General features: G+C 61.1%; 1 protein-coding gene across 1 annotated transcript; it reads left to right on the top strand.

Moving 5' to 3' along the window:
* The first annotated feature begins 583 nt into the window (after positions 1–583).
* ZNF703 (zinc finger protein 703) lies at positions 584–4,362 on the top strand. The gene is made up of 2 exons (XM_062212884.1): positions 584–959; positions 1,927–4,362. The coding sequence occupies exons 1-2, from the start codon at positions 726–728 to the stop codon at positions 3,460–3,462; spliced, it is 1,770 nt and encodes a 589-aa protein (XP_062068868.1). The 5' UTR covers positions 584–725; the 3' UTR covers positions 3,463–4,362.
* Positions 4,363–11,611: the final 7,249 nt, after the last annotated feature.

The raw sequence follows: 11,611 nt of genomic DNA, 5'->3' as shown, positions 1-11,611 counted from the left end.
CGGGGGCAGCTCTCGCCGCGTCCGGACAACAGCGGGCGCTTCCCAGGTTGCGGCGCTTCCAAGGAAACACGCTCGGGACAGGCTGCTCAGTGGCAGGCGACCAGGGCCCCGAGAAGGGCCGGGACTTGGGGGGCGCGGCCCGCACCCCTACACACACCCACACACGCGCGCGCGAGCGCGAGGCCTGCAGGAGACGCTGGGACCCCAGCGCACCTCCGCCGGCGCCGCGCACTACCCGGTGACAGCCCCCGGGGCGGGAAGAGAGACAGGCCTGGGGGCGGGGGGCGAGAGAACGGCATCGGAGGGCCGGGCACCGACGAGGCCCCGCAAGGACCCCGAGGCGCGGGAGCCGGGCCTCGTGGGGGACAGGCCCGGGTGGCGGCGGCGCTCGCGCGCGGACCCTTTAAGGTTCTCCCCGCCCACCGGCGGCGCCGGCCTCCGCCCGCCGCTGTCCCCGCCCTGGGGTCCCGGCGAGAGCTGCGATTGGGCGGGTGCGGCGATCCCTTTGAAGTGTGGCTGCCGATCGCGGCTATTTGACGTGCGGCTCGCGGAAGGCGAAGGTTTTTGTGTGGCTCGCCGGGGCTAGCGGCGGCGGTGGAGGAGGGGAGCCGGCGAGCAGGCAGCGGCCGCGGCCCCGCGCTCGACGCTGCGGAGCGAGCCACCCGCCCCGGGAGCTCGCCTCCCGCTGCTCCCCGGGCCCCCCCCAGCGGCGCTGCCTCCTCCAAATGAGCGATTCGCCCGCTGGATCTAACCCAAGGACACCCGAAAGCAGCGGCAGCGGCGGCGGGAAGAGGCCGGCGGTGCCGGCGGCGGTGTCCCTCTTGCCCCCGGCGGACCCCCTGCGCCAGGCGAACCGGCTCCCTATCAGGATCCTGAAGATGCTGAGCGCCCACACCGGCCACCTCCTGCACCCGGAGTACCTGCAGCCGCTGTCCTCCACGCCCGTGAGCCCCATTGAGGTCAGTCTCCCGGCCGCTGCCTGTCCGGCGCCGCCGCCGCCCCCCCCCCCCCCCGCGCGCCCCACCGCCGATGGCTCCACTGCCCTGCGCCCTGCGCCCTGCGCCCTGGGGCTCGGCGCGACGCCCGAGTCCGGCCACGCTGGCGGGCAGGGTGAGAAAGCACGGGAAACAGGGATCTGAGCCCATCGGGTCTCTCCCCCTGGCTTCCCGAAGGGAGGTGCCTCGTCCGCGCCCGGGCCGTTGGCGCTCCTGCTTTCTCGGTTTGGATCTGTTCTGGGAGCCCACGCTGGGAGCTTTACTTTTCCTCCGGCACCCAGTTTCCGGGCCAGAGGTGAACTCTCGGGGGCCTCTCCCGGCCCCTCCCCCCGCCGCCCCAACTCGCTTGATTCTCCTGGAAGCCCTGACCCGCCTGGGTCCCACTCCGCCTCTGCCGATACGGTTAGGGCGCACGGCGCCCAGGCGCTCCCGAGCCCGGCGTTTCTTCCTCCCTCTTGCCCGGGTGCCCTCCCCGGCAGGGAAGGAGGGAGGGGCCGCGAGCAGAGCACCGACTGCCGCCCTGGCTCCAGAAAGCGCTTCTCTCTCCGCTCCCGACCCGCGGCGCCATCGCCATAAACCCGTCCCAAACGAACTTCCTCCAAACTAGAGGAATAAGTTTCTCCCCGGGCCCGGGAGAAGGAGAAATTGGAGCGAACGGGGGCCGAGCCACAGCCCTGACCCCGGAAAAGTCACCTTCTCCCGCGGCGGCCCTTGGCGATCCCCTTCCACTGCCCGGTTCCCCGGGCCCGTGACGCACGCCGGTATCGCCTGGCCGTGAAAGCGCGGTGCTCTCCGTGCCGCCCCGCCCGGGCCCGGCCCTCGCCCTCTGTCCACAGTCGTCGTCCCGAGGCCCTCCCCGGTCCCCCCTGCCCGCCCCGCCGGCCTCCGAATCTCACCCCCTCGCCTCTCCCCTTGCCTCTGTCGCCCACAGCTGGACGCCAAGAAGAGTCCGTTGGCGCTGCTGGCCCAGACCTGCTCGCAGATCGGCAAGCCCGACCCGCCGCCCTCGTCCAAGCTCAACTCCGTAGCGGCCGCGGCCAACGGGCTGGGAGCAGACAAGGACCCCGGCCGCTCGGCCCCAGGCGCCGGCTCCGCGTCCGCCGCGCTCAAGCAGCTGGGAGACGCCCCGGCCGAGGACAAATCCAGCTTCAAGCCCTACTCCAAGGGCTCCGGCGGCGGCGACTCCCGCAAAGACAGCGGCTCGTCCTCCGTGTCCTCCACCTCCTCCTCGTCCGCCTCGTCCCCGGGGGACAAGGCGGGGTTCAGGGTTCCCAGCGCCGCCTGCCCGCCCTTTCCCCCGCATGGAGCGGCAGTGTCCGCGACCTCGTCCTCGTCTTCGCCCGGCGGCTCCCGCGGCGGCTCCCCACACCACTCGGACTGCAAGAACGGCGGCGGCGAGCTGGACAAGAAAGACCAGGAACCCAAGCCCAGCCCAGAGCCGGCGGCCGTGAGCCGCGGCATTGGCGGCGGCGGGGAGCCAAGCGCACACGGCGGCGGCGCCGAGGCCGGGTCCTCTGAGCGCAAGTCGGAGCCGCCCTCGGCCCTGGTGGGGGCTGGCCATGTGGCGCCGGTGTCGCCCTACAAACCCGGCCACTCGGTATTCCCGCTGCCTCCCTCCAGCATCGGCTACCACGGCTCCATCGTGGGCGCCTACGCCGGCTACCCGTCCCAGTTCGTGCCTGGCCTGGATCCCAGCAAGTCCGGCCTCGTGGGGAGCCAGCTGTCGGGGGGCCTGGGGCTGCCGCCCGGGAAGCCCCCCAGCTCCAGCCCACTCACCGGGGCCTCTCCGCCCTCCTTCCTGCAGGGATTATGCCGTGACCCCTACTGCCTGGGAGGTTACCACAGCGCCTCGCACCTCGGCGGCTCCAGCTGCTCCACCTGCAGCGCGCACGACCCCGCAGGGCCCAGCCTGAAGGCGGGGGGCTACCCGCTGGTGTACCCCGGGCACCCGCTGCAGCCCGCTGCGCTCTCGTCCAGCGCGGCCCAGGGCGCGCTCCCCGGCCACCCACTCTACACCTATGGCTTCATGCTGCAGAACGAACCTCTGCCGCACAGCTGCAACTGGGTGGCGGCCAGCGGGCCTTGCGACAAGCGCTTCGCCACCTCGGAGGAGCTGCTCAGCCACCTACGGACTCACACGGCCCTGCCGGGCGCCGAGAAACTCCTGGCCGCCTACCCCGGGGCCTCGGGCCTGGGCAGCGCCGCTGCCGCCGCTGCCGCCGCCGCCGCCGCCGCCTCCTGCCACCTGCACCTGCCCCCGCCCGCCGCGCCCGGCAGCCCCGGGTCGCTGTCCATGCGGAGTCCACACACTTTGGGGCTAAGCCGGTACCACCCTTATGGCAAGGGCCACTTATCCACAGCGGGGGGCCTGGCCGTGCCGTCGCTGCCCACAGCCGGACCCTACTACTCGCCATACGCGCTGTACGGACAGAGACTGGCCTCGGCCTCTGCGCTCGGGTACCAGTAACTGCGGCCCCTCCGGCCACCGGCCACCGCCGCCGCCGCCGCCGCTTCCCGCTTCGCTGCTCGCCCCGCCGGAAGCCCCCCGCCCTCCCCACCGGACTGTGTATTTATTTACTGTTCGCTTACAAGCTGGGAATATAAGTGCATTAACGGCCCACACGAGTCGATGGTATGCAGAAAGGCTGTAATAATATTAATCACACCAATAACTACATCCCCGCCCCCTCTTCCTGCCCTTTTTTTCACCCCCCACCCCCACCCCTTAGGTAGAAGTTTTTTAAAGTTTGATGCTTTTTTTTTTTTCCTTTCCTGCTTGGTTTGGTTTTAGGGAAGGAGGGTGAGTTCGGTTTTCCCTCGCAGGGGGATTTCTTGCATGCGTCTGCTCCCCTTGAAACAACACCCACCACCACCACCACCATCACCACCATCACCACCCCCACCCTCCTTTTCCCCTCTGGTTTGCTTCCATTCGAGGTTCTGGTTTTTTCCTTTGGACAAGCAGCGGAGTTATGGTTTCTGTAACACGGTTTGGGGTGCAGGGGGGAGGGGCCCGTGAGCGCCTCTTAGCGGCAGCCCTGCGTCCCCTCCCGAGGGACCCTGGGTCTGGGCCCCCCCATTGACTGCCCTGCTCCCCCACCGGAGCTTCCCCCACCCCGAGCTCACCACGGAGGGGTGCACCTGGCCCCCGACCCTTGACCCCCTCACCCCTGTCCCCGGCCCCCTTCCAGACCCCTCCCTCCGGGCCCCGACACTGGTGGTCCCGCCGCCCGCTGGCGTGGAGCTCGGCTCTTTTTTTAATTTAATTTTTTTTTTTCTGCAAAGTGCATTATAGTCGTGGTCTCTCTGCCTAGGCCGGGCTGCGGCGGCGGGGGCGGGGTCCTCGGCGAGCCCCCTCCGGCGGACGCCCCCCCCCCCCCGCGGCGGCAGCGGCCCGGGGTCTTCTCCCCGCCCCGCCGGGGGCTGCGGGGCCCGTGTGGGGTGAACAGAGCGCTCCCTTGGTAAGACTTATTTTGTTAATAAATGGAATTCTTGGCTATATTCACACCGTGGTGTGTCTCTCTGTCGCCTCCCGCGCCGTCCCGCTCGCAGCCAGCCCGGCGGCGGCGGAACGCCTCGTTCCTCCAGAAAGTCCCGCGCCGACGCGCTTACCCAGACGCCCGGCGTCGCGTTCGTGTCAAACGTTGAACCCGGGGACGGGGGTCGGGGGAGGCATTTGTAAAACTGGGGTTCGCGGGGCCGCGGCTGCGGAAGGGCCCCGAGGCCGGCGGGCGGGCGGGCGGGCGGAGACGGCGTGCCGCCGGCGCCCCCTGGTGGCGGGCAGGCGAGCGGCAGGCGGCCCGCCCGGGGTTTCGGAGGCGGCGGCCCTGCTGAGGGCGTGGGGGCTCCCCCTCGCCTGTACCCCCAGAGTCGTGCTGGGAACCGGGCCTGGGGCTGCTGAGAAGGGGACCGTGAAGCCGGCCCCCGGCTTGTTCGCTGCGCTCGCTCGCTCGCCCGACTCAGGCTTCCACAGCCCAGAGTGGGCCGCCGTCTCGCGTGCCGCCTCGGCGCCGCAGCCGGGTGCGTCCGGGCGGCGGGTGCGCGGGGCCACGCTGGCCCGCGCTGTGCGGCGGCCTCGCGCGCCCCCTGCTGGCCTCCGCTCCACGCGGGCGCTGCGTGGCTTTGGGATCCGGGCTCTCGGCTTGGCTTGACCGCGCGAACGGCGTGGGCACCAGCGCTCCGGGTGGAGGGTGGGGGTGCCGTCTCAGCCCGCGCTCTGGGGACTCTACCACAGCGCAGAGAGTGCTCTGTGCAGTGTCTGGGTGTGCGTGTGCACCGTCTGCGCTTGTGTGCAGTGTCCGTGTTCATGTGCAGTGTCCGTGTGCACCGTCTGTTCATGTGCACCATCTGTGTGCAGTTCGTGTGTAGTGTCTGTGTTCGTGTGCAGTCTGTGTGTGCACCATCTGTGTGTTCATGTGCACCGTCTGTGTACATATGCAGTGTCTGTGTTTGTGTGTAGTTTTTGTGCAGTCTGTGTTCGTGTGCAGTCTGTGTGTGCACCATCTGTGCGCATGTGCAGTGTGTGTGTTCTTGTGCAGTGTCTGTGTTCATGCGCAGTGTGTATTCGTGTGCATTCCGTGTTCATATGCAGTATCTGTGTTGTGTGTACGTGCAGTGTGTGCATGTGCAATGTGGTCATGTGCACTGTCTGTGTGTTCATGTGCAGTGTCAGTGTGGTTGTATGTAGTGTCTGGCAGTGTGCAGTATCTGTGTGTTCGTGTGTAGTGTTGTGTTCGTATACAGTGTGTTCATATGTAGTGTGTGTGTTCATGTGCACCATCTCTGTGATCGTGTGCACTGTCTGCATGGTCATGTGCAGTGTCTGTTCGTGGCAGCATCTGTGGTTGTGTGCAGTGTATGTTCATATGCACTGTCAGTATGGTCATGTGCAGTGTCTGTGGTTGTGTGCAGTGTCTGTGCAGTGTGTTCGTGTGTGCCATCTGTGTGGTCATGTGCAGCGTCTGTGAGTTCATATGCAATGTGTGGTCATGTGCACCATCTGTGTGTTCATGTGCAGTGTCTGTGTGGTCATGTACAATGTCTGTGTGGTCATGTGCAGCATCTGTGTGTTCGTGTGTAGTGACTGTGCACCATCTGTGTGTTCATGTGTAGTGTGTGTTCGTGTGCAGTGTCTGTTCATGTGTAGTGTGTGTTCGTGTGCACCGTCTGTGTGTTCGTGTGCAGTGTCTGTTCATGTGCAGTGTCTGTGTGTTCATGTGCAGTGTCTGTGTGTTCATGTGTAGAGTCTGTTCATGTGTGTGTTCATGTGCAGTGTCTGTGTGTTCACGTGCAGTGTCTGTGTGTTCATGTGTAGTGTCTGTTCATGTGTGTGTTCGTGTGCAGTGTCTGTGTTCATGTGCAGTGTCTGTGAGCACCATCTGTTCATGTGCACTGTCTGGTCATACACAGCATCTGTGTTCGTGTGCAGTGCATGTGTTCGTGTGCACCATCTGTGTGTTTGTGTGCAGTGTCTGTGTGTTCGTGTGCATGTGTGATCATGTGTACCATCTGTGTGTTTGTGTGCAGTGTCTGTGTGGTTGTGTGCAGTGTCTTCTGTGTTCGTGTGCAGTCAGCACTGACCATGCTAAGACCCTGTGTGGGTCCCAGGGAAAGGATCCGGGGCTGCTGGTGTCCCTGGGCTGGCAGAACCAGGCTACAAGCAGCGCCTCCCTGGGGGACCAGTGTGGTCGGATTTCTTGGGGTTTGGATTGGAAGACCTGAAATGGTGCTCTGCTGTCCTTCTTCTCTGTTTTGTTGGCTGTTTCTTTCTTCCCGGTCTTTCCGCTCCTCACAAGTCCCATCCCAGCCCCTTGGTTTTGTGCGGTTTTGCATGCCTGCTGTAACTGACCCTGCTCCTTCTGCAAGGAGACCTGGGCTTCCCCGTCACTTTACAGATTTCAGGGCGCCCCCGGCACCGTGGGAAAGAGCTGGAGGAGGACACTCCCGATTTCCCAGAGCCAGCGCAATCCCACAGACCAGGGGGAACTGACCTGGCACCCTTGGGGGGCAGTGAAGGATGAAAAACTCCCACCTGAATTTCTCCTGTCAAATGTATTGGTTGCTTTGGGGGACTGGGAAGGAGGCTGGTGGCTGGGGGGCGGGGACCCGGGCTGCCCCCAACTACCACTGGAACACGACCCCAAGGGGCAGGTAACTGAGGAGAGATCCTGCCCACCAGGGAGATGCAGATTTCCTAGGAAAGGTGGCTGCTTAATTAGCTGTGGGGGAGTTCCTCGCTTTCAATAGCTCAATTCCCATGAAGCAAAGTTGGCGCGTTAATAGAGTCAGCCCTCCCCTACCAACTGTTGATTTGCATGATTGATTCAGCTTTGAGATTCGAGTCCACCTCCTTCTCTTCCGAGTCCTGCTCCCCTCCTTTCCCCTGGTCTCTTCCCGGCGCCAGAAACTGGGCGGGTGTTCCCAAGGCCCCAGGAAGGGTGGAAGCCACAGGGCTGGAACCTGAGACCCTGGGAGTTGCTGGCTCCGGGTCCTGTTTTCACACCTCTTGCCTGGTTATTTTTGTGGCCTTGTGGGCAGCAGTGAGAGCAAGGGAGGAGGAGTAAAAGTCTCACCCTCGGACGTGGGTTGGCCTTGGACGGAAGTGTGTCCTGTTGGGCTTCTTGCTTCCTGGGACACTGGTTGCCCGAGTGCGAGACGTAGGGACCCCTGCCCTGTCCAGTGGCCTTGCCCTGCCCCGTGCGTGGGGCTTGTGTCTCTCTGTGTAGGCACTAAGTCCCTTCCGATGTACGCCTGGGTTACGGTGCAATTCATCCTGCCGTAATCCCGGGGCCCTGCGCCGTATTCACCATCCCGTGGAGGAAGCCGCACTCCGGTGTTCTGTTTGATTTGATTTCATTCATCCTGTCTTTTTGCGAAATAGATGGCTGAGTGCATCCGATAATGTATGGTTTAATTTGGAGCACCGTGGGTTTGAATTACCATTTTCATAATGTGCTGTGCATTAATGTGTTACATCATTTATAAAGAGGAATGTGCCGGGTTTCAAACTTTCTCGGGGAAAGTCAAAGTCACCTCAAGCAAGCGAAAGCCAGATCGCGTCGAGCCGTCTCCTTCCCAAGAAAACTCCCACCTCCCCAAGCGGGGCCAGGTCCGCCGGCGCTGCCGCTCGTAAAACCCAGCAGTGAGGCGCTTTTATATTTGCCTCATGCAGGTGGGTGTCCAGGTTTGGGGAGTCTCCCCCAGAGCCAGAGCCGTCAATGGCAGCACAGAGCCCCCCTCATTATTGCATAACAGCAGCCCTGCAGCCAAGCCCCCTTCCAGTGGATGGCTCTCCTTCGACCCTAATCCCAGCCCGCCCTCCCCAATGGCTGTAATAACACCAGCTGTCTGTTACTCAAACTCTGACCGAAGAGGAAAAAGCACTGATTATCCAAATACAGTCATTAGAGGGGAAATGTGTTTTTAGGACTGTCAGAGTGATTAATGAGGGCTAGCCGTCTTTGCAAATGCACTTGTTTAGTCTAACTGGCAGCTTCTATTTTCCTATTGATTTATTGCAGCCGTTGCCGGGCCTGGGTGTGTGCGAAGTCAGGGCACTTCACAAGTGCACCCTGTTTAAACAGGAAAAGCATGCACCGTGTTTTTGTCCGCGAGGGGGGGGAGCAGTCGCTCCCTTCACTTCAGTATCCAGGGGCCCAGACCAACAAAGAAGACATTAAAAAATCTACAGCCCAGGGAGGGGAGGAAACTACCTCCCGTTGGTCGTCCCCAGGCACTCAGCTCCAAGGTCACCATGGCCCCTGGACAAAGCCTGCCCTATTGTAGCACTCAGCAGGCCCTCGTTTTCCCCTCCCAGCCTCCCCCCACCCCCAGACCAGCTGTCAGCCCCTGGGTCCAAGAGGGAGAAGCCAGGACCAGGCGAGGCCAGGGGAAAAACACAAACAAAGCAAACTCTATGGTGCAGGGGTGAGGCGGGGTGGGTACACCGGTAGAGACCCCTGCATTGGTTTCAACTTTGACAAAGAGGCAGAGGGACCACGGAAGTGGCAGTGACTACTTTCTCGTGTGTGGACAGCCGAGGTCTCTCGTGACCAGGAGTATTGGAGAAGCGACAAAGGGGAATTTACAGCGTGCTGCTGGGTGCCGGGCGGTACCCAAGGAAGCACAAACTTCCTGCCCGATTTATGATCAGGGGGCGGAGGGGACATGTCCCTGAGATGCGTACCACTGTCACAGGACACATCTGTGGTGATCTGATGGCGAAAGTGTGCAGTGCAGAGTGGAGAGGACAGGAGATGCTGAGGTGCTAACCGCGGGCATCTGAGGGTGGAGCTGCAGGGGCCGAGGGAGGGGAGGGGGACCTGCGACTCCCCAGTTCCCCCTAAGCCAGACCTCTGTTGAAAGCTGGGTGGTGCGTGGGGCCTTCATTCCATAGTGGTGAGAGGATGGGATGCGAGCCTCCAAGCCAGTCACCCCGTGCCCAGTGCCTTGTGAAGCCAGGCATAACTCCTCTGAATTTTCTCCTGCCCACATCAGCCTGCACCTTCCACATGGCATGCCAGGCACGGAAATGGCCTGCCTGCCTTCCTAAATGAAGCCCCCTCCACGTTTTCCCGATCGCGATGTGATTCCCCCCTCCAAAAGCAGGAAAAGCCGGCCAACCGACCAACCAACTGGCCGACCGTGGGTTTGGATCACAGAGGCCCTGGAGCATCTTTCTAGGAGCAAAGAAGTTGGACTTGTTGGTTGAGAGGAAGCAAAGTGGCCACATTTTGCAAACTTCAAAATGGAAATCAGCAGAAGAAACATACTTTACTGGACATTAGGGCTGCCCTGGGAAGTCCAGATACCTAGACAACACACAGTGAGTAGAAAGAGCACTGGAATGGGAGTCTGAGAGCCTAGATTTTTACCACCTAGCTCTAAGACCTGGATGGGCATTGCGGCTCAGTGTCGCTGCTTGGAATGCTGGCATCCCCTCTCAGAGGGCTGGTTCAAGTCCCAGCTACTCGGCTTCCAATCCAGCTCTCAGCTAATGCATCCTAGGAGGCAACAGGTGGTGAGTCAAGTGCTTGGGCCCCTGCCATTCGTGTGGGAAACCCAGATGTAGTTCCAGGCTCCTGGATTCAGCCTGGCCAAACCCTGGCTGTTCTGGGCACAAACAAGCAAATAGAAGACAGATCATTCTTTCTCTCTCTCTCCATTGCTCTGTCTTTCAAGTTGTTCAAAAACAGAGTAACATCAACTAAAATAAAATCCCATGGCTGTGTGATCTCAGGCAAGTCAATCGTTTTTTATTTTTCCATTTCTGTAATGGGTCCAACTGGAGTAGTCTGTGAGTTTATAAAATGCTTAAAAAGGTGGTCAGAGTTGGCTATGGTGCTCTGTCACCAGCCTCAGTCTCACATGATTCTGAGGTTCCTGTAAGAAGAGCAGCTGTAGAAGCAAGAGAAGCCTTGTGACATCACATCAACTAGGGTTGAGGGCAGGGGACACAGAGGGACTGTGCCACGCGTTTGTCCCCCAGAGCACTGCCCCCATCAAAATGAACGAAGCACAGATGTTGTTGAATTGGGTGATAGAGTGATTGGCAGACAGAGTGCTGCCGGTGGGTGATTCAGAGATGGTGTAGGGTGCTGCCATGGCTGGCAAAGTATTTAAAATCATTTTGAGAACCCCATGAGTTGAAACCAAGGACAAGTTTGTCATAGCCTGCAGCTAATTGCTTTTAAAAAATGGAACTGAAAAGAGAAAAAAATGGAAAGCAGAGGGGGCCAGCGCTGTGGTGTAGCGAGTTAAGCCATCCACTACAGCACCAGCATCCCATATGGTCACTAATTCAAGTCCTAGCTGCTCCACTTCTGATCCAGCTCTCTGCTAAGGGCCTGGGAAAGCAACAGAAGATGGCCTAAGTACTTAGGCCATGTGGGAGAGCTAGTGAAGCTCCTGGCTCCCGGCTTCAGCCTGGCCCAGCTCTGATCATTACAGCCACTTGGGGAGTGAACAAACGGATAGATGACCTCTCTCTCTCTCTCTCTCCCCCTCTCTCTCTCTCTCTCTCCCTTCATCTCTCTGTAACTCTTTCAAAACAAATCTGAGGCTTACGCTGTGGCGTAGTAGGTTAAGCATCCACCTGCAGCACAGCATCCCATATGGACGCCAGTTCTAGTCCCAGCTGCTTAACTTCTGATCCAGCTCCCTGCTGATAGCCTGAGAAAGCAGTGGAAGATGACCCAAGTGCTTGGGCCCCTGCACCTACATGGGAGACCTGGAGGAAACTCCTGGCTTCAGATCGGCACAGCTCCAGCGATTGCAGACATTTGGCAGTGAACCAGCAGATGGAAGACTTCTCTGTCTGTACTCTGCCTCTTAAGTAAATAAATAAATTTTTTAAATAAGTAAATAATTTTTTTTTGACAGGCAGAGTGGACAGTGAGAGAGACAGACAGAGAGAAAGGTCTTCCTTTTGCTGTTGGTTCACCCTCCAATGGTTGCCGTGGCTGGCGCGCTGCAGCCGGCGCATCGCGCTGATCCGATGGCAGGAGCCAGGTGCTTCTCCTGGTCTCCCATGGAGTGCAGGGCCCAAGGACTTGGGCCATCCTCCACTGCACCCCCTGGCCACAGCAGAGAGCTGGCCTGGAAGAGGGGCAACCGGG

This window comes from Lepus europaeus, chromosome 16 (assembly GCF_033115175.1).
Source record: "Lepus europaeus isolate LE1 chromosome 16, mLepTim1.pri, whole genome shotgun sequence".
Lineage (NCBI taxonomy): Eukaryota > Metazoa > Chordata > Mammalia > Lagomorpha > Leporidae > Lepus > Lepus europaeus.
This window is presented reverse-complemented; position numbering and strand designations above follow the sequence as displayed.